At 44.9% G+C, this 22618-nt stretch overlaps 1 protein-coding gene across 2 annotated transcripts in view; it reads left to right on the top strand.

Annotated features, from left to right (window-relative positions):
- The window catches only part of PLS1 (plastin 1), a 533668-nt gene that overhangs the window by 294922 nt on the left and 216128 nt on the right, over window positions 1–22618 (top strand). For both annotated transcript variants that reach the window (XM_085633623.1, XM_085633622.1), the window contains exon 4: window positions 14708–14837. In XM_085633623.1, coding sequence (XP_085489749.1) covers window positions 14708–14837 — 130 coding nt within the window. The remainder of the gene's footprint in view (window positions 1–14707; window positions 14838–22618) is intronic.

Genomic DNA, 22618 nt, shown 5'->3' with positions numbered 1-22618 from the left:
GAGCTGGGAAGAGAAGAACTGGCGTGTGAAATAAAAATAGAGGACTATTGACATCTCTTAACGCACCCTGGCAAAGCCAATAGGTCACGATTAAAAGTGCAACTCCATGCAGCGTAAGCAGATTAAAGCCTTACAAGACACGAACGGCAGACTGTATTGAAGGCACCCCTGCCTTCGCTGCAGTTCTGTTTGTGGGAGGTATGATTCCACCCCTCAGAGGCGAGCTTTGTGGGGTCCCTGGTGTTCCAGGTACCAGCCTTCTAGTCCCGGACAGCACAAAATGGTTGCTGCCGACCAGAGACAGGTTTCTGCCCTCCTGCTGCTGAGCCAAGCTCAAGCAGGGGAAGGCAGAACAATAGGCTTCCTGTCACAGGGACCACTGAACTTTGACCGTCTGGACACTCTGGACTTCGTTTGGGCCCGACTTCATCTCCCTCTCAGTCTGAAGCATAGTCTGTGCCCGTGCACCATACAGGATTCGGGCAGGACCTGTGGAGCATCAAGGACAACCAAAGATATCTCCCTTGGAGTGAAGGAGTCACTCCCCTTCATCCGAAGGCATCACAACACTGCTTCCGGTCTGCTGACTCTGAGCTCCTACGGACTCCGGAGGCTTCAGCAACACAGGAGGTAGGTTTCTACATCCCTCAAGGTCCGAGCTGCCCTCTCACTAAGTTTGAGTCCCTCATGGGGGCTGCAATACTTGAACCCCTGTGCACCGCGTACATTTGCAAGTGCATATGCTTGTTGGCGTTTCCCGAAAAAGTGCATTAGGCTCCGTGTAGCCCCAACCTCTGGCACCAATTCCTACCAAGAACTCTGGCCTCCTCGCAACGAGTGCTCCGTGGGCTCTTGATTGGTGAAATCGCACAAGGTCCTTTTGCGACTCCTGTGCCTCCGGTCTGTGAGTCCATGTGAGGGTCAACTTTGCCTTTCTTGGGATCCCCTGGTTTGCTCCAGGCTCGCCCTGACTCCCCTGTGTTTGGTGAGTCTCCTGGACCTTGCTGGTCAGAACTGTACACATCCATAACCTTCTGTGTGGTTTGCCGTTGCCAAGGCTTCTTGGTGCTCCCGCCGGACACTGACCCCTCAGTACTCGACATCCTTTGTGGGACAGCTCGTATCCGGCTCCTGGTCATCCTCGACATCTCCTGGTCCCCGTAGCTGCAGAGTCAAGAACTCCATCAACGCACGTGAAGCACCCAACATCAGTGGGGATTCGTCTACCGAGCCTCTGGTCATTCCTGAGTGACCTAGACTCTGTCCCCTCTGCTTTTAGGTTCTTCTCGACAAGAATCCACCTTTGGATTCCAACGGACACTTTTCTTCCTTCCAGCAGCGGCTCTTCTTCCAAGTCCTCCATTGGGTTTGACAGCGGTTTCCGACGCCACTTCAGATCTATGCATCCGGCATCCCAGAGCTAGGTAACTTGGGTACCTCGGTATCCACGGGTGCGGTGGCTCTCCAACCTTACTCTTTGTTGAGTTTCCAGTGCTTGCTGCTTGCCAGCATAGTCATCTGCTTGGTACTCGCCCTAAAGAATTTAAACCTCCCTCAATATCAAAGAATGAATTGATTAATGAGGCACTGCATGCAAAGAACAAGATAGCACTAAAGGAAACAGTCTACCCTTGAGAAACATTTGGTGGTACTCCTAAAATAGGCAAAGGCTCAACCATTAGTTGTCAAAAACACACTTAACCATTAAAGTCTGAACTATCAGTTAACAAAGCGGCATTCCATGATTTGAGCTGTTAACGTTCCAACAAAAAGGCATTCACAACTGATAGTAATGAACAATGCAGCTGGCAGACAGACCTTAGCATCTGTAGCGATTGCTACTCCTCTGCAGACAAAAGTAGTGGTAGAATGTTTGCTTGCTGAGGAAGCACTGGAGCAGGGTCGGACTGCCCTGTAGGGCAATCTTACTGCGCCAAAAGGGCTAGTCTGACAGGTCAGTGTGTGGGCTGTTTTTTGGGATGTTTGGGGGTCATTATATAACATACAATATATATAGAATGACAAATAGGGAAACATCCTTTACCCCGTATTAGAACAACGGCCTGCCTTTACAACGCAGTCCCTACCCCGACGTTACCACGCGTTCCTTCACCCTGCAATTTGCTACAACAACTTGCTTTAGGGGGCATGTTGTTGAACTGGTGTTGGATTTTAAGTCCAACACCTTCCCTACTGTTGCGTAGACTGGAGTTGGAATAGCAGTTTATACTATTCCAAAGTCCAGCGCCCCCTTAAGGCAAGTCGTTGTAATGACTTGCGTGGTAAAGAAATGTGTGGTAATTTCGCAGTCGGGTAGTGACTGCATTGTAAAGGCATGCGGGGTAAATGCATGCGGCGTTCCATCATACAACCTGACAAATATATTGCAACCAGAATATCAATTACCACTATATCAATATATAGTGGTAGGCGACATTGTGGATGCAATATGTTTGTACGTCAGTGTTGTTGACCTCAATATACTGATGTACAACCCAAATCGATAAACTGTAGTAAATTTAGTAATCTACAATCAATCTTCAGCGAGTTCCATATGCCTCATTGTGTTCTAAATATTGCCTCTTAATGCTTTGACCCCAAAATCTCTTCAAGGCATAATCGCACCCTATCCCTTTGGTTTCAAAAGGGGTCTCTCTCTTTAATTTACAATAATCGATACTTGGTACACGAGTAAGAATTTGAAAGCTGACAACTTTTTGTGTCGGACTGTTTGAGAGGCTTCTACATCAGGTACTCACTACTAAATCTTATTGAAACGAAGTATAGAAGTAGCTATCCGGTTTATCTTTGAGTTCTTCAATCTTCAGTTGCTGAAAAGTCGCAGTAGCAGCTAAGGTTGAATCTCATTTGAATTGTACTTCCGAGCAGGTGTAGAAGAGGTCAAATTGAAGCTTCCGCTCTTTCCCAAATGTTGTCTCTAAGTCCCAACCTGATATTGACTCCAGTGTAGGTTGGACTGGGACAGAAAATAGGCCCAGGCACCAAAACAAAAGTGGCCCCCATTAGCGAAACAGATAGCTGAAAAGTGGACTTCATTTGCACATCGGGGCAGTTTTCAACATTCAAATACAACCTGTAAGGGTGTTTTGCAAGTTATGGGGGTCTGCCTGGATTGGTGCTTGCTTCAGGCAATGTTTTTGGTAATATTAGGTAAATCAACGACAAAGACCGATCTGCAAACAGCCTAAAAAGAAACAGCCCAATAGTTTTTAAAAAAAGGTCCATACACTGACTTGTGAGTCTCTAGCCCTTCTGGCACTGCCAGATTGCCTCAGTTCAATACTGCCAGCACATTGTTTCTGTGTGATCGGGTGGCTTTGGTCATCGTTTACCTTCTGTTACTTAATATGTATGCGTATAGTGTAGTTTCTTCCACAAGGGTATCCTGGTGGTGAGCAGGTGTGTGTACCTAGCCTTGCCTATGAATAGCCAAGTCTTCAGCTTCTTGCAGGATGCAAGCAGAGAGGAGGAGGCTCTGATGTGAAGCGGAGGCCGGTCCATGCTTTAGGGTTCCATGTGGATGTTTATGTCAGGAATGTGTGGGTTATGTATGAATGTTGGCAGAAAGTGATGGCATCCACTGAGAAACTGAGATCAGCTACTTTTTCTTTGGTGATAACTTTGTGTTTGGCTGGAGGCTTTTAATGTGCCAGTCTCTCGTGTCTCTGCTGGCACAGCAGTTAATATAGTTGTGTCTCACATTTGTGTGGGGGTGTTGGGCTCTCTGCAATTCAAGTCTTGTTCCTCTTCCAGGCTTTTGAGATTCAAGATTCAGTTTAGCACCCTTTATTTCTGTGCACAGTGGGTTTCACTGTATAGTTTTCAATTTATTTCTTTCATAATCCTATTTTAGTATTGGTTGCCCAAGGTCATACAAGAACTACTAAGGTGCTGTGGTGTTCTGCCTGCCGACCCCTTCAAATGTGCTGAAAGCACACCAGGAACAAGACTCACCAGCTCTTAACAAAAGCACACTGATTGCCTTCACACTGGATCCATAATCGATCATTTCCCAGGTCACAAACTTAGTATCTGGGACTTGTAAAAAGGACCTGGGAAATCGAATGTGTGGGGCCACTTTTGGTGCCTTGCATGACTCTTGCTGTTTCAAACCAACCTTTTTGCTCACTATATTCAGAGAAATAAAAGTACCCGAAATTATATTAACAAGCATTTACAATGCAATGGTCTCGGCATTGGTAAAGTTAGAGCTATTGGCATTGCTCATGACATTATTTTTGTTTATGTTTTTGTTTTTAAAACATTTAAATAAACGGCATTGTTATTTACAATGTCAATAGCTTAATCACTCTCAAATGCGAGACCTATTGCAATTGCACCCACACACAGAGCCACCTACACACACACTGATTAAGCTATTGACATTGTAAACAACAATGCCGTTTCTCTACATGTTTTAAAAACAAAAACATAAACAAAAATAATGTCATGAGCAATGCCAATAGCTCTAACTTTAACAATGCCGAGACCGTTGCATTGTAAATGCTTGTTTAAAAGATGCTTCGGATTCGCTGGAAGGCAGAGTAATAGGACGGCGATTCTATGCCCTGGAGCCAAGAACTGCAGAAGAACCTTCACACCTCCCCCCTACCCCCCTACCCCCCTCCCCCCCCCCCCCCCCTCGAGATTTCAGTGGAAGGCGGCTTCAGAAGGTTTGCAGTACGATCTGCTCTGAAATGCTGGCATGTATGGCTGTGACTGTCATGTGCACGAGGCAGTGGTCATCCCTACAGACATGCTGTGCATGAAAGGAAGCACGCTGCCAAAGTTATGTTAGCAATCTGAGAGGTCACCTCTAGGTTAAAGGGGCCACAACACCCTCAGGGGCCTCTTCAAAGCACTGAGGGCTCTCCGCCTGCCCCACATTTCGCCTCAGAGACCAATGTAAAGAAACGAAGAGGTAATAAGGAGAAAACTCAATTGCTTTTCACTTGGGATTTTGGCATATACACGCATCCGAAAGAAACACACACACTCGTTTTTGGTTTAAAGTTTTTCAAATTGCCATTTTATAAAATATTGACTTATAAATTCCACTCACAATCCGCACTCCTCTCCCTTCCTACAGCTCGTTAAGACCCCACCCTCACCCTTCCTGGCCTGTTTCTCGTAAAATGTATTTTAACCCTCATGGTTGTTGGGAAATCTGAAGTTCACCCCCTGCCCCCCATCCCCTCCCTCCCACGCTTTTCGATGGGACATTTACAGCTGAACGAAATGGAGAAAATCAAATTAAATGTTCTTTAAATAAAATGGTGAGGAGGATCACACATGTCGATTAGGGAGTTAAGGTTCCCGTTGCGCCAGAACTAATCTGCTCGTATAAAAAAGCATCCACGTCAAAGAGGGGAATGATTAAACGGCCGGATTAAATCAACAATTTGGATTCTGCTAATAATTTAGCACCACATTAGTCATTGCAAAATCAAAAACTGCATATGGCATTGTGTTTCGGATAGGCAGTTATATTTTAAGGTAGAACTATTACAGTTCGTTTTTACTATGTACACGAAATTAGGGACGCTGATTTTCGCCGTCAGAAAGCAGCTCTGATCCCCGGCAGGAACCAATGGAGCTAAGCAGCACAGGGGTGTTGTTTGGCGCTATGTGGGCAGTTTCCGAAATCCGGCTCCAGGCAGAAGTGGCAAGTTCAAAGAGAAGAGGCACACTTCAAAGTCTGGCGGCAGAGCAATGTCTTTAGCGTCCTTGTGTGGAAGACACACGAAAACGCGGACACAAACACGCGCACACCCACACGCACGGCCCGTACTCACTCCGCATTTATTTATGTGACTAAAAAGGTAGCAAGATTCATTGCTTTTCCGAGTTTGCCAAATTCAAGGCTCAGTGCAGCGACGCCTATGGCCCCAGCCACAGTGGTCTAAGTGCATTAAACAAAATATGGGAACCGTTGCAGTGTCATAGCATTCAGCCGCCGCCGCCTTTCTCCGAGGCGAAGCAGAAATGCCTCGGAGAAATGCAGCGGCGTTTCCGGATTCGGGGGCGTGTTCTCCTCTTGCCATTGGCTGGAGTAGATAATTAGACTTCTTGAAAAAAACACGCCCCCGAATCCGAAAAGGACGGGGCCTGTCCGGAGTGACGGACCTCTTCTCCAATGGCTGGCCAGCATTCAAGAGGCCAGCCAATGGAGAACAGGGAAAAAGAGGGGCGGGTTCAAGCACCTCTTCTCCAAGTCATTAAATCTCGGATCGAGACTGCGCAAGCGCAGCCTTCGAGCCGAGACCTAAAAATGGTAGAAATGCTTGCCATCAGTGTGAGCCCGAAAACCTGGACGGACCCAACAAAGCCTATTGAATGCATCAAGCTGGCCAGTGAGTCGTTTACACAGTGGCCACAGTAAACACAGCCCAAGCATTAATTATATTGAATGTGCTCCTGCATCTGCCATTATAAATAAACAGATTTACACTGGTTGACTTGAAAGTAAGCAAGGCTTGAACGGCACAGCTGTGAACACCATGCTGCTGCTTGATCTCGGGGTGCACAGTATAGGCAGCATGTAGCAGGGATAGTACCATACACAGCAGTGGGCTAAGTGTTAGCGACCACAGGCAGAAAGTGCAGTCAGGAAGGAAGCCAAAGTGCTAGAACCCCAATACCAAGCGGTCTACAAATCCACTGAGTCGCTTGGTTTCTCTCACCAGCAGACCAGAGCCCACTGTCACTCCAGATGAACCATGCATGGCTTAGATTGCTTAGGTGAAAAGAACTCTAGTCACCACTACATTGGTCCTCCACGTAAACGAAGCTGATAAACATCTTCGTTGAAAGTACATAAGTAAAAACCACCACACCATGTGGAGCAGGAATGTAGCTCGTAGTCCAACCAGTCAGTCTCTATCTGATGCTGCTCCACTGAACCCCTCTATGCTGTTGTTACTCCAGGACACACACAATACATTAAGGAGGGCATTATCTAGCACCATCCAAGGGCATATGATGAGTTTAAAAAAAGAGGAGGTAGGTAGTCAACTACCAAGACACCCAACCACTTCTCCCCGTCTATCAGGCAGGACGTGATGGTGGGAATGTTCAAAGTAAACACTGACCATAGAAATGAACCCACAGGTGATGAAACTTAAATAACTAAATACATTAATTTTCTTTAAGAGACATTTTTTTCTCTGGGCAAAAAACTTTGTGACTGTACCAAGATATATATGAAATGAGGCCGTGAGTGCTCTGTGAAGCTTAGTAGCCTCGGCCGCCAGTTGTCGTTACAGACAGTCAATGTTGGCTTGCGGATGTGAAGGTACAGATACTCTTCAAGAGCTGCTTCCTCTAATGGAGCAAGCAAACAATTACTGCATCTTACTACAGCACCATCCAAGTGACTCAAACCACATGCAGGAACCCAAAGTTGATAAAACGTGAACTTTTCAGGACCCTGCCTTGAGCTACATGCAGTGGAAGGAACTGGATGTGATCTGCATCCGCAAGCCAGACTAGTCCTTGAGCTGAACCTAAACAATAAGTGGCCTCAAAGTGTCTCAAACTAATAGAAGTAAAACGTACCTTCACCAGCCACAGGAACAGAACCTAAGGAGACAACGAGCAATATCCCACAACACTCAGCACCAGCTGAGCAGGTGGATGTTTCTTGCTGCAAGTAGACGGGGTAGACATGTCATAGGACAAGGCAGATCCTATTCCCTTTTATTGGGCTCGGGTGAAAATCGCAGTAGTAGTCATGGCCTCTTTCAATAGTCACGTGCAGATCACTGTCCCTGGTACTGAGAAGCCTCCCAAGTGGAGCACAGTTCCTCTGCACAATCTCACATAAACATATTCTCCATTTTGTTTCTGTGACTGCTGAGGGTACCACCACCAATGAAGGTGGCAAGGTGTAGCTGAATGTTGTGTTGGAACAAACAGGGATTTGTAGACAAGATGCGTCAAAGGGTTTCCAAATACATGGAATCACGGCAATCTCAGGCAGCTGCTGTCAGTGTTCCCATTAACAAACAAGCATTGGCATAGCCAATAGGTTTTGCTTTTGGGACCTTCTAAGTATTTAGTTATGCAGCATAATATTCTTGGTGCAACAACAACTGTTGCATGGCTAAATACTTAAAAGGTCGCAAAGGCAAGACCTATTGGCTATGCCAATGCTTGTTTCAAAATTCTCCTCCCCACCCTCTGGTCCGTTCCTCTGCCTCCCGCTGCTCGCCTCGCCTGATAACCATTGTTCCCTCTCAACCGCCCCTTCATTGCTCCCCCAGGGCCCCGCAGTTACCATTTATATGCAGGTTGCTTCACTTTTAAACAAGCACTGGCAAAGCCAATAACTTCACCTCTGCGAAATCTATTGGTTTTGTCAATTTTTTTAGACATGTTACACAAGCACACAAGCTCGCGCTGCTGTGCAACATGTCTAAAGAAACATTGACAAAACCAATAGATTTCACAAAGGCGAAACCGATTGGCTTTGCCAACGCTTGTTTTTTATGGTAGGCGGTAGCGGGATATACTTGAAACACTGTCTGTTCACGTCACGTTTTCTATTTCACGCAGGGTATCAGATGAGCAAAGCCAGGATAACCAAACAAGCACGTTACAGTTCGCTGCAGAATAGACCTGTACTTGGCTTTCCAATTTGCTTTGCACATGCACAAATGCACTTTACGCCGAGTTCAAACATCAATACAGTAGGTAATATCCCGACGTTGTTCCACCACATTTACTGCCAAGAATCAATTACCCGTTGTCCCCGGAGCTGCGAGCAAGACACAAGTTGTATGTGGCCCGAAGGAAGATGCGCACGTCGAGCAACTCCTTTCATAAAGCCAGGATTACGTGGGAAGAGGGTTTCGATGATTGAATGTTAATGCCAAGCTCCCAGCGGGAAGAAAGAGGAACTGCAGTGTGGTTAGCGCTTTGAGCTAACCGCGGCGTGCCTCGTTTATCACATCCAGCTCAAAGGCATTTTTGGGCTATGGTGTCACGCTTAGGGAGGGAAGAAGGCCAGGGCACAAGTCCTAAACAAGAGAGAGTATAAAGGGAGTGGTGCGCGCGCGGCCATCGCGCGATGCGAAAGTGATCACGATCGCGATCAAGCACGCGGCGAGCGATGCGCTTAATGAGCATGAGGAATGCCATATGGCGCCTCTGCTCAAGCGCTCGTCCGCACACATGCACTGCAAGCTGTAGCCGGTGGTAGCATTTTTTTAAGCCCTTACTTAAAGTCTCGCCAGACCAGCGCAAGTGCTGGGTCAGGCGAGACCTAAAAAACAATCTAGCAATGGCTGAACACAGTGAAAAGACCGACCTCTTTAAAAAGTGCAACCATCATACTGGGAGAAGTCTGCACAGGGGCGAATACAAACCAACCAGTTACCTTTCCCAATAGCATATCTTAATACTTTCAAATCTCTGACCCAGGGTTTCTATTAGCACCTGGCATCTGACAACTTTAGCTCATGTGATCAATACAGGGCCCGTCATTATGCAGACGTGTACATGTTTACATTGATTTCACATTTTGGCTTTTGTGATGCGCCAGGTGGTTCTATACATACACAGGGGTGTAGCTTGGTCAGTAAGATTGGGGGGGGGAGGGGAGGGGAGCTTCATATTTCCCAACAATCACGCTGCTTAAAATACATTATATGAGACGCAGGGCAGGAGGAGGGCTTAAGGAGCAGTAGGAGGGGAGAGGAGTGCAGATTTTGAGGGCTACTAACGACTGAATATTTTGTTAAATAACCATTTTTTAAAACCTTTAAAGCAGAGACAGGAGTGTGTGTGTTTTTGTCCGCATGTGTATGTAAAAATCCCAAGTAAAATCGAAAAAACACCTCACCATACCCAAGTTAAAGCCCCTGTACCCAACTATTTACTGCAAAATACATATCTTAGGGGGGGTGTAACACCCCAAATACCCCCCCTGAAGCAACATCCCGTCTATACTGCACAAAGCCAGTGCATATGTCAACACCAAAAGGAGCGTCTCCAGTCCTGGCAGCGGCTTCACACTGGATGTTCGGAGTACCACTAGATGCCACTTCCCAACAGTGGTGGCTGCGGCATAGCTAAAGTGGAGAGGGTGGGGGATGGGGGATTAGGGGACTAATAAATAATACAAAAAAGTACCTGCCAAAGCGGCCCCCTCTGTGCTCTTCTCTGTCTCTCCTCCCGGCAGTCACTCTGGCATAGGCTCCCCACCCAATCCCTGCGCTGCTCTAATTCTATACCTAGCCTGAGAGCATGGCCAGGATTGGTCTGAGTGGCATGGTTTGCTGCTCAGACAGTGCCTGGGAGTCTATGCTGTTTCTCCAACCTGGCTGCGCAACACCGCTGGGTTGGAGAAACCTAAGTGTGCATGTCTGTTTGGCCTCCCCCTGGCATGGCCCGGCCCGGCCCGCCCCGCCCTACACTGACATTGGGTCAGTAAGTCAGCAGGAAAAAAAATGATATTGTTTTATGATCATTTCATTTTTTGCTGACCGGCTTTGACAAGTGGGGCGAAGCTCCTCCACCATTACGGAGGAGCCGCCCGCCGCTGAAGAGAACTCTTTCTGGGTAACTCGATGCAGTGACCTTGACATAATGCTAGACATATGTTCCAGTTTGCCAGGGCACCTGCCTGTTTTGTGACATTTTGTTTAGAAATGACGTGGGCTGCCACGACAGTGGAAGTTTACTACAAAGCGTTTTTTAGGTCTCGCTGAGCCCAGCGCATGCGCTGGCTCGGAGAGACATTTTGTAATTGGGATTTTCAAAGTGCTGCTGGCTGGCCTAGCGCTTGCGTTCACGCGATCGTGCATGCGCGCAGCCGGCCGCCAACAGCACTTTGAAAGCTGTGCTTTAGCGTGTCATTGCGATCACTTTCGCTTTCAGAGCGATAGCGATCACGATGACTTTCGCTTTTACGGCCGCGCAGCGTTACTTTTACTGCCGCGCGGCCAATGCTTGTTTTTCTGGTTTCCACGCACTTAATTGTGGTAATTTGAGTAGCCTGTGATCAAGGTTGGCAAAATGTTACACCACGTAGAACATCTTGTGGTTAAAGGAAGAAAGCACACGATGTTGCTACATCGCATGCAATTGAACAGTCTAACAAAACAAACTCTAAACATACACCGTACAGGGGCTTTAAAGTTGCCACAAAAACGACAACAAGGGTAATACAAAGCTTCTAGCGCCCTTCACTAGTGAGAAAAAGTCAAAGAAAAGAGGCTGCACCTGAGAAATTAAAAGCCAACACTCACGCAGAAGTCATTTTACACACGCTTCCCTCGTGGCTGTTATTGTCGTGTGACATTTCTGCTCAAATCATCTCTCCTAAGAGGCAATGTATGCAGCCGACATAACCGTGAGGAAAGCATGCAACTACACAAGACTTTGATGGCTCAAAAACTGACATTTATGCGGAAATATGCTTGTTTAATAAAAATTATAAAAATTATGCATGGGGCTGCTATTGTTGCCAAGAGAATATTGTGAATTTGTTTTTAATAATCATCAATTGCGTGCTGTATGTACTTTACTGGAAGTAACAGCAATGCAACTGATGCTGATGCTATTGATAGTTATTATTCCCATTAATGTTAATTTTATTATTAATGTACTTCGGTGCAGCATGTGACATTGCAAAGCAGTGAGTAGTTCTGTGACCATAAGGAGGTTTCTTTTAAGTCAGGCTAACTGTGGCATAACTTGTAGTATCCTCATCCACCCAAATTAAGCTATTCTGCACCTTTGGTGTTTTCTGCATGGATTTGGATTTGCCACATAATCCATTATCTGCTTCTTAATTGCAGATTTCAACAAAATAAAATGCTTGCTTCTAGCTCAAGAAAGGATCAAACTTTACTAAAACATGGCAACGTGTGTTGTCACGTAGTAGAAGGCCCTTGGCAAAGACTGGTCACCTTTTAGTTGCTTATTGCTGTACTTGGGCGCTAAACTAGTACTAATGGTGAGGAAAACATTTTCCCAGAGAGTTTGCAACGTGTAAAAATAATGCATCATGCTATCGCAAAATGTGCATGATACCACATAATTTCCTTTTATCTTGCCACATAATTTGACTCTCCTTTGTCACATAATTCCAATAGCCCTGTGCATGATTTAAGGCGGAAAATATTTTTCTGTACATGGCATGGCATGTTTTTCGTTCTCTAACCTCTGCTATCATGTTGTAAGATGAGCCAAGTCCAATGCTAATTTTTCTCAAATGTTTTGTGTAATGTTTCTGGTTTCAGTACCACTGCAGATGAATAGATGTTTTCGATACAAAACTCGATCTGTCAAAGTAGCAATGTGTGGGTTTGGGCATCGGAATGCTTATCGAATTTTCATTTCTACTGAAATGTATTGGACTGAACATTTAGGGTGGTCACATCTGAAAAATATCGGTTTAGGATGAATACAAGTGTAAAATCAGTGCCCTACAACGCAGAGTCTCTATAGACCGATAGGTGTGTACGTATTTTTAATTAGAAATTAATTATTTTGAGCTGTGCTATTATTCCAGAAGTAGATGAGGGTCGCAAGCAGCACGAAGCCTCAAAAAGACATTTTTTCACAAGTCACCAGCTCTGGCCACATCCTCTCCCATCCCTTGAGATATAATACTCACCATCTAATATGTTTCTAAGTGGCCCTGAGGCTGATTCTTCAGGCTGTTCAGTACTCGAGTGATGCATTCCACACAGAATGTTACAGTTATGTTGACTTGTTTTTATTGGGGCCAGTGCAGGCCTTTAATTAGGATGTCATATACTGATGTTATTTTCGCGAAAAGATGAGTGAGACAGCTGCCTGCATTTTAAGCCATCTGCAGTTTTTGAACCTGGTAGGTGGGAAGACTGTAAATGAGGCTAGTGCTCCTGAAACTACTACATGCTTCACTTTGGAAATGTAGGGTTAGGGCTCTTTTTTGGAGATTCAGTGGGATTTTCTTTCAGGATCTATCTCAAGTCCGGATGCCTCTATTTTCTTCATTTTCTTCCTCCCAAGTTCTTTTTTAGGTCTCGCTGAGCCCAGCGCATGGGCGCTGGCTCGGAGAGACATTTTGTATGTGGGCTTTTCAAAGTGCTGCTGGCTGGCCTAACGCTTGCGTTCACGCGATCGTGCACGCGCGAAGCCGGCCGCCAGCAGCACTTTGAAAACTCGTGGTGTCATTGCGATCACTTTCGCTTTCAGAGCAATCGCGATCACGATAACGCACGCGCACACACAACTCCCGCTTCTCCCCCTCCCCCACCACATATTGTGTCTCCGGCCGCTCGTGCGGCCAACGCTTGTTTGCAATACAACTCACTCGCCCTGGAACTTGTGCACCCTTTTGTCTACATAGCGCCTTCTTCCGCTTCCGCCTCGATCATATTTATTTCTCTGTCATTCTCTCTCTTCAGTCTCACTTCTATCACTAACACTTCCTTTTCCATAGTTCTCCTATTTGTCAAACATCCCCGTTCTTCCATTACCTCTTCTCTGTTTACATAACTCTTTGTTTCTATTCTTCGTCGATAAGTCATTCGCCTTGCTCGCTCTCTCTCCCTTATGTGCAGCCACAGAAAGCAGCTAATTGATCCTTTAATTAAGTTGTCAAGCCATAAATTTGTAGGCTTCGGATGTCGAAATTCAGGCTCCTCCTAATCATTTTATTTAAATAAGCAATCAAGAGACCACTAATACATACCTTGTTATCTGCACCCCTCAGCTGCCCTGCGAAGGGCTGTTGCACTCATGACGGTATGATTTATGGTTACAGCGCCCAGTCATTATTCACCCATCCACCTACGGGAAACCTGTACTCGATGCATAAGGCAATGCAGAGCACATACCGTCCCAGCGGGATGCAAACAACAATCCTACATCTCCGCATCAGCTTTGACTCCATGTACATTCAGGGGCAGAATTCATTACAAGTCAATCCTAGACAATCCATTTTTCTCAAAATATGAATTTGTAAGTAACGTAGTTCCTCGAAATCTTCCCAAATCACCATTTTATTCATCCTACCTTTCCTGTGTCTGTTTCCATATTCACTTTTGCCTCGTCTCCTGCATCACAGTCCCTTTTAAGTACGTGGAGTATGTAGACAAGAGTTTGAGTGATTGGCATTATAAGTGACAATGCCTTTTATTTATGTGTTAATTATCAAAACCCATAAATAAAAGGCATTTCCATTTACAATGCCAATACCTTAAACTCTCGCAGATGCGAGACCTATTGCATTGCAAATGCTTGTTTTGTTTTGGCGTGACTTTCCTCTTTCGTATTTTGGCTCTCGGTGGCCTTTCAAGGCCATAGCAGCTTTCGTCCCACTGGCGTAACAAAACTCGAGGAGGCCTCCCTGCAAGGGACGTGGAGGGCCCCCTTCCGGGCTCAATCAAGAGCGCTGCAGCCCGAGTGCTGAGCTGAGGGGGCCCCCTTGAGCTTGCCCCCCCCCCCCGCACCGCGGGGGCTGCGGGGGCCTGTGTTACGCCCCTGTTTCGTCCATGTTATGCAAATAAAGCCCGTTTTAAGAGAGGGTCAGTTCCGGGTGAGTTGTGCTGCCCTGCTCTAAGTGCTTTGTGCGATGCTTCTAATTAGTACAAGCGTCCGTTCCTGCAGCTCTGGAGACTCACGGTATTGAAATATTTATCATGAATATCAAACATTGAAGATGAGGTATGCTTTCCTCTGTTACCAGGTGATGCAGGAGTTGAAAAGCAGGGACATCAGCAGGTCGTTCAGGAAGTCAATCAACAGGAAAGAAGGCATCACAGCCCTCGGAGGAACATCGCAGATCTCCAGCGAAGGCACACAGCATTCATACTCGGGTAAATACCCCCTTGTTGGTGCTTTATTTTATTTTTAATTTGAACAGCTAGCAATATTGCATTCTTTGTGCCCTACTGAGCATTTTCTAATTGCTGATTGATCTCCTTGTGTCATTAAACCAACTGCCCCTGTATTTTTTGTACTTCGACAAAGATTGTATAGCACTGTGTTTTTTAAAAATAATATATAGTGCTTCATTAGGAGACCTCAAGTGCTTAGTACATTATATATATTTATTGATATGTAGCGAGAGAGAGAGATAGAAAAAAGGGACAATAGACGGCCTGTGCCAACTATACCAGGAGGCTGTTTTCTTTTTATTTGGGTCTTTTTTGAATCAGCAGTTTTTTAACATTCTTAAACGTTTGTAATAATACATGTTTGCGAAATTTAGTGCATGTGGATTTAAGCGGATGGCTGTACTTTGTCCAAGGCAGTTTTCAAATAAATGTATTCTACATTAAAAAAATATTATGCAGATTAAGTAATAGGACTTTATGCTGCCGAAGAGACATCCAAGAACATGTTACCTAGTAAAATCGCGTGCAATTGTTTGTTTCAGTTTTCCAAATAACATCAGGTGGTTTGCATATTTAACAAAGTTAAGTCAGATCGAATGATTTGAATGTTGCGAATCTCAAAAACAGTAGGTCGCCTGTTTCAAAACAGATGCAAAATGAATCTTTATATTTCAAACCACAAATGCAATTCTGCATGTTTCAAATGACACTTGGCAATTCGAATATTATCCTTACAATTTTCATTATTTTTAAAGGACAAGTTACCTTTGTGCCTTTCTCTTCCCCACTGCAGTATTAATGATTATAGGGCTACGTGTACGTTGAGTCCTTCCCCTTTAACACTATTCAAGTACTGACATGGAATAGTAGACTGGAGGTGAGATTGGCAAAGGGAAATTGTTGGATTGGGAATGCCCCTTGCATGGTACACAGATGTGTACCTCTTCCATGTGTGCTTGGCTGCATATCTAGCTGGTATCCTGACTTTTATTTTGGCTCTGGGGTCTAGCTAATTTAAGCGTGAGTGGAAAGACCAAGGCTGGTCCACTAAGCGAGCCCTCATAGTGAACAGAGGACTACCGTCCCGGTGCTAAGTTTAGCACAAAGGCAGTGGTGGCAGGTTAGCCAGATCTTTTTATCCCTGTAGTGGGAGTGTGACCTAGCGACCCATCTTGTGTAAAGCACTGCTGTTGTGTGTAACCCAGAGCCTTGCACTGAGATCCTGCATGTAGGTCGAGTGTTTGTGGGAGTATAGTATGCATGTAGTACATGTGTGATATTACAACTTTGTATGTGCATGAGTCTGAGTACTGAAGCCAGTGGGATTCATTTTGGATACCCCAGGTTTATCATGACCCAAAGTGGAGTGTGAGGAGAGTTTCTTAAGACACCAAGGGGCATATGTATCAACATCTCCATTTGCGATTCTCAAATAGCGATTTTTTGAGAATCGCTATTTGAGAATTGCAAAACGGGATGTATTTAAAAAATTGCACAACTTTTGCGGTTTCTTAAAATTCCTTAATTGCGATTAGCAAATTGCGAAATCGCAATTAAGGAATACCTTCCCATTCATTCCTATGGGCCAGGAGGCCCATAGCAATGAATGGAAAGTCCTTCCCAATTTGCGATTCGCTATTTGCTAATTGCAAATTGAGAATATTTTCAAAGGTGCAAGGGTGTCATGATGACACCCTGATGCACCCCTGAAATCAGCATCTGTGCACATATGGTGCACATACATGCCCTAAGGGCACGTATGTGCACCACATGGCACTTCGAAATATGCAAAAAAGTGCATATTTCAAAGAAATCGCAATTTACCACCAACTTGAAGTTGTTAGTAATTTGCGATTTCTTAAGGAGAAATTGCACAACTTGGGTGCGTGTTACATTGCATTTAAGAAATCGCAATTTGCGATTTCTTAAATGCTTATGCAAACTTAAGAAATCGCAAATTTAGCGATTCCTTAAGATTGCGTGGCTGAAATGCCTCATACATCTCCTTTTGCGATTTTGTATTCGCAAATGCTGTTTTTTTGCGATTCGCAGCATTTGCGAATACAAAATCGGTTGATACATATGCCCCCAAATATTCCTGTCCCTGCATTTCCTGAAGTTTGAGAGTGGACATACAGGCACTGAAATTTTGAAGATATAGACAGGATTATCTTTAGAAATTCCTTGTATACCTTTTAGCAAGAGTCGGCTGATTAGATCGTCCTAAGCACTACAATTTAGTAGGGGTGAGAAGAGGGACTACAGTGCAAAGCAAGTATGTTTCCAGGTCAGCCCTGACATTTTGTCTATCTGTCCCTCATTACTACTTCAGAGAGGCTGATAACAGGCGAGGTACAGACGCCTCATACTTCATTGGGCCCATATTATGCCAGCTCCAGCTTGAAGACAGCCGCGTGCTGCCTGTAGTGAGAATCATCAAAGATTGTGTCTCGAGAGCAGCCTGAGAAGGACTTTGAAAGAGAATCACCAAAAGCTAGTTCTGAAGTTTGAGACAGCGGGTCCACATCCACTTTCTTGAAAATGTGTATAAAAGTGGAAGTTAAAGGGCAGAGACTGGACAGACCACCTAGAGAGGGATCCCAGTCCATCGCCTCTAGCTACATTTCACTATTTCAGAGCCCGGACTGCCCTATGAGGGGCGCTGGGAGACGAGATACTGGAGCCTCCGGAGGTGCACTCATTTACCACACTGATTCGGGCTAAATCCCCTAAACGCCTGGTTACACTAATATACTCTCAAACGCAGGAATTATATAGGGACCGACATAACATAGCCAGGTTAGAATGGCAGACGGACTTGGAACTGCTTATAGACGATGACATGTGGCGGTACTGCTGTGAGGCAACTAAACGTATTTCGCTTAATGGCCGACATAGGCTTATACAGTTCAAAATTTTGAACCGCGTCTATCATACACCGTCTCGACTCCACAAATACGGACTCCATGACACCTCCAGCTGTGAGCGCTGCAGAGCCCTTGAGGCTGACTTTTTGCACCTCGCATGGCTTTGCCCGCCTATAGCAAACTACTGGATACAGGTATACCCGGAACTCCAAACAATAACGAAAACAGAACTAGGCCCAGACCCGCTCTTGGCCCTCCTGGGCTACTCCAAGAAAATACATAAACCCATTAGACGTATGGTAGACATGGCACTGTTGGTCGCTAAGCAAGTCTTGGCGATGCACTGGTCTAGAGGCCCCCTTCCTACATTGCAACAATGGTCCAGGGATATGTTATATTGCAACACGCAAACAGAAATGTACAGTGAGCTCCTCCCACCTAGAAACCGTCCGAAGAACTTTTGGAGCCTGTATGCCACGTACATTGAGTCACGAACACTGGCACAATCAGTAACATCTCCTCCTGTGGAGGGGAACCCACAGTTTCAGTCACCCCATGGTACATCGTCGTAGTGATTGACGGGAGTCCTATAGCTGCAATGTAATGATCACATTGGAGGGTGGTCATTGCTGTCCTCTGGGGAATTGCTTGCATTGTAAAATCAAGTGTTATGTGATCTGCTCACTTTCTTTTGCACGGTTGCTGTGATTGTGGATTGTTTGCATTTCAGTTGAGAAGAAGTTCACTGGATTATCTCCCTAATTCCTTATTGTTATTTTACAGTGAGATGTTTAGTTTTCCTTTCTCTTATTTTCATTTATGATTTTGATTGTATTGTATTATTGAAATGGGGATTTTTTTTAAATTTTTTTTTAAAAGTGGAAGTTAAACAACACCACTTGGTTCCAGTTTCCCCTCCTTCATGACCAAGGATGTGAATGCTCCATGGAGTGCTTGAAGAACTGCTGCGTAACCAAGAATTGTATCTGCCAGGCAGCCAGTCTGACAGAAGTGAGAGGACATCATCTGAAGTCCTCACTTTCTGCTGGGGGCACTGGGGTTCTGCCCAATGCCTGTAAAGCTGTCTGTTTATCTTGCAGTATAATTTAATGTGCCTTTTTCTAAAAGACAAGCACTGGCTTGGACTTCGGATTAATATGTCTTTTGATTGATTGTGGAGTTCTACTGTCCTACCCATCACACCACATCCCTGAGAAGCCTGTAACTGCATGCCTTTGCTACCCTCAAAGTCATGTGCAGTAGGTTGCGCTTGGCTGAGTTTGCAGAGCCATAGTCAATGGACACCAGGATACAAGTGGCAAACAACATTAACTACCACGGTTGGGGCCCAGTAGCTCCTGTCTGCCCTTTGCCCTCCCCCAGATGATGTCTGATATAAGTTATCTGGTTTAATGTAAGCCACCAATTCTTCAAGTAAACTGAAAGAAGGTTTTGACAGAGGTTGAAAATTACAACATGACTACTCAAGACCCACATTCTCCACATAGCAAAGAACCTGTCTGTAAGATGTTCCTTATAATAGTAGGTTGAGCATAGCACACGGACTGTTGAGAAGCAAGGTTAAAGAAGAACTTGTCAGTCATGCTCACAGTGGGTGGAGTTGAGGGAGTGACTGGCCCTATGGGGGGAGATGCACAGGGTACCCACTCACTGAATTTGACACGCAGACAGTATGAGCAATAATGAAAGCCTGAAAAAACTGTCGAGTGGTGGCATTTCTTGTCACCTGTAGTAAGTAAATGGCACAGCTGCTTAACTGTAATAACATATTAAAGTAGAAGTGTGACATTACCTGTACCTGCTGCCAGAGCCAGCTGTCAAGTTGAAAAGAAGGTCACTGCGCATCATTACAGCTGCAGTTGAAACAAAGAAAACTGAAACTGGCTTCTCCTTCTTTTGATCAATCTGTTTCTCAAAAGTGAACAGTGATCAACCAAAAGGTGATATTTATGGCATCATGTCTAGTTTGTGCCCATTATATGGCATTACAAGAAAGCTAGAATCTCTCTCCATGTTTCTACACATTCTGATCTATAGCATTATTTAAGTGACTTATATTATTCTGTTTCTGTTATCTTTTTTAACAATAAATGAGTAACTGCTGTGATATTTTTAATTGTGCACTACAGATAGTCCTTTCATTCTTCACGTCTGCAACTTTACTACATATTTTCATATGAAGGAGCAAGACTTAAGCAATTTCTGGGAAGGGTGGTTGTGTGAGAATGTATTATATGAAACAAAATATCCTGTGCTGTACGTTAAAAGAATATTTCAAGTCATCTCAGAGGTCCATGACCATACCAAGGAACTTGGCCTTCAGCCTTGTTCCTCTAAATGGTCATGAACTCTTGGGTGATGTAATATATTTATAATGTACGGTATGGGGAACTTTACCTTATATATTCATTTGGTGTCCTAAGCAGAAATACATTCTGATGTTCTGAAGCAGCACTTAAGAAACTTAAGAAATGCCAATACATAAATGCATGTGCTCTGGGAACAGTGAACCAGTCACATCTCGATGGAATGCCAGAGAAAACACTGCGTTGCTCACCAGTGGAGGTGATCTTAAAACCACAGTTGAAATGAACGGAGTCCCCTTCCTTCTTCTACTTGACCACTCTTCTGGCTTTGACACAGTATACTCCCCCACTTTACTACACTGACTGAGTGATCTTTTAATTCAGTGTATTGTCTGGATAAAATCTCCTCCTATTTCACCGTAAAATCTGATATATTCACACTTTCACCTTACCAATTGTCCCTGGCATCCCACAAGGTTCCACTATAATGCATCTCTGTTACAGCACATACCACAGTCCTCTCCTGGACATCATGACATCCTTCAACGTCACCTGCTACAGCTACACCAATGATACTCTGATCCACCTAAGCTGGAAAACTGGGCTCCTTTGCCTTAATCCTTTCAAGCAGTGAATCACTGAACATTCCCCTTCAAAAACAAAGATCTTCATATATGCAATCTGAACCAAGGATTGCTCTACCGTCTTTTGTTCACAGGAACTTGGACTGACACCCATCCCTTTGGCAGAAGTGAGGAACCTCGGAGTGATCACTGAATCGTACCTCGCTCTTGTTCTACTGGTGTATCAAGTGATCAAATCCTCCTCCACCATGCAACCTTTCCCACATTTGTTTTTTCACACAGACTACCACTGCCTGGGTCCTCTCACACTTTGGCTATGCCAACCCATTGGACATCTGGGTGCCTTTCGTCATTATCTATAGATCCAGGATGGAGCCGTGCTTTGGCTTTTACACCTCAGTGTCCACTATCTCACCTTTTCCACCCCATTAGATGTACCCGGCTTCTGGACACCACCTTTAAAATGGCCTTGAAGATCCAGAGTGTCCATCATATCTGAGTCAAAAACCCAAATAGGGCAATGCATTCCACTTGGTAACTGTTTGATTTTTTCCTGCATCAGCATGCGAGGACGATGTTAAAAGCAAGCCAGAAAAAGAGCAACCCTTTCTGCTTCAATGCCGTCATGATCCGTGTCTTGGTAGACTACTCACTTGACATTGACACCAATGCGAGGAGAAAATGCTTCCTGATGCTGCACCAACATTTAAAATGCAGGGACATCAAATACACCCTACTGAATCCTGCAACCATGATTGTTACAATTGATGACAGAACCAGTGAATATTGTGATCCAGAGGACCTTGAGAATTTCATTGATGCCTTTGACTCTACCTGCTTTAAGGTGTCCACTGCAGATGTGTGATAAATGCACAATTCCAAGGGTGAGGATGTCTCCTCCTTTATCCAAACAGACTGGTCTTCGATCTGTCAGAAGGAGCTTACACAAGATTGTATACACACTAACACAAGACTTAAAAAAGTCTGGGTTACCTCTGAAGACTATTGCAGTTTGAAACTAGCTACTCAGCTAATGGCTGGTGATGGTGACTGTCTTAGTGATGGTCTATGACAACCCCGCTCAGCCAACACTATGGGAACAGACTCAATAATTTGCAAACAGAAGGAACTGTGACAGGACCCTGACCTTGAATGTGGCTGTATGTTTATTATCAATGATCTACGCATTGTAGATGCTCAGTCTATCCAGATTTATGTTGATTTTGCCAAGCTTAATTTCTTCTACTGAGTTTGCATGTTCTCAGTTCGCAGAACTTTATATATTCATATTTTCATCATCTACTACATACATGCGAGCCTCTGGAACACGTTGGGTGGTGATGTGCAGCTGGCTTCTCTCCATCCCAGTTTTTTCCTCTAAGTTACCCATGCCTGCGATTGGATGCTGCAGCATTGCATACCCATAGGTTTCTACAATACATCCATGCTTGCACTTCTCTGCCGCCTTGGTCACTCCATACCCACCTGATTGGGCACTGTGGGATAGGGCAACTGTGAAAGCCCCTCTGGCACCACTTCTTGTCCTGTTCTTGAAGGTCCGGACCTGCCCACCCTTGGAATGTGGAACAGCCCACGGGACACAGTAGGATAATATCCCCATCTACTGATATGAATCATCCTCCGAACCTCCAGCCCCACTGCCTGTTCTCTGTTGCCTCCCTCGTCTACTGTCCACAGACATCACAAACACAAGATAAGAACAAATACATTTTAGTTTTAAGGTTCTTACTTAATAGCTCTCCTTAAGTATTACCAATATATTATCTTTTGCAAAGTGAGCAAGGGACCCACGTCTGGGCATACCCTGCCAACTTAGGGCGAACAAAGCAATACCAAAGGGGATGATGGACGGAGTGTTTGAGCAAATCAAACACTCATCCCCAGTCAACTGATCTGGTTGTAATCCATCATCAATCTTTAGCTCACTCCACCACCACAGTTCAGACATGGCCATATGCAAG

Source organism: Triturus cristatus, chromosome 11 (assembly GCF_964204655.1).
Source record: "Triturus cristatus chromosome 11, aTriCri1.1, whole genome shotgun sequence".
Taxonomy (NCBI): Eukaryota; Metazoa; Chordata; class Amphibia; order Caudata; family Salamandridae; genus Triturus; species Triturus cristatus.
This window is presented reverse-complemented; position numbering and strand designations above follow the sequence as displayed.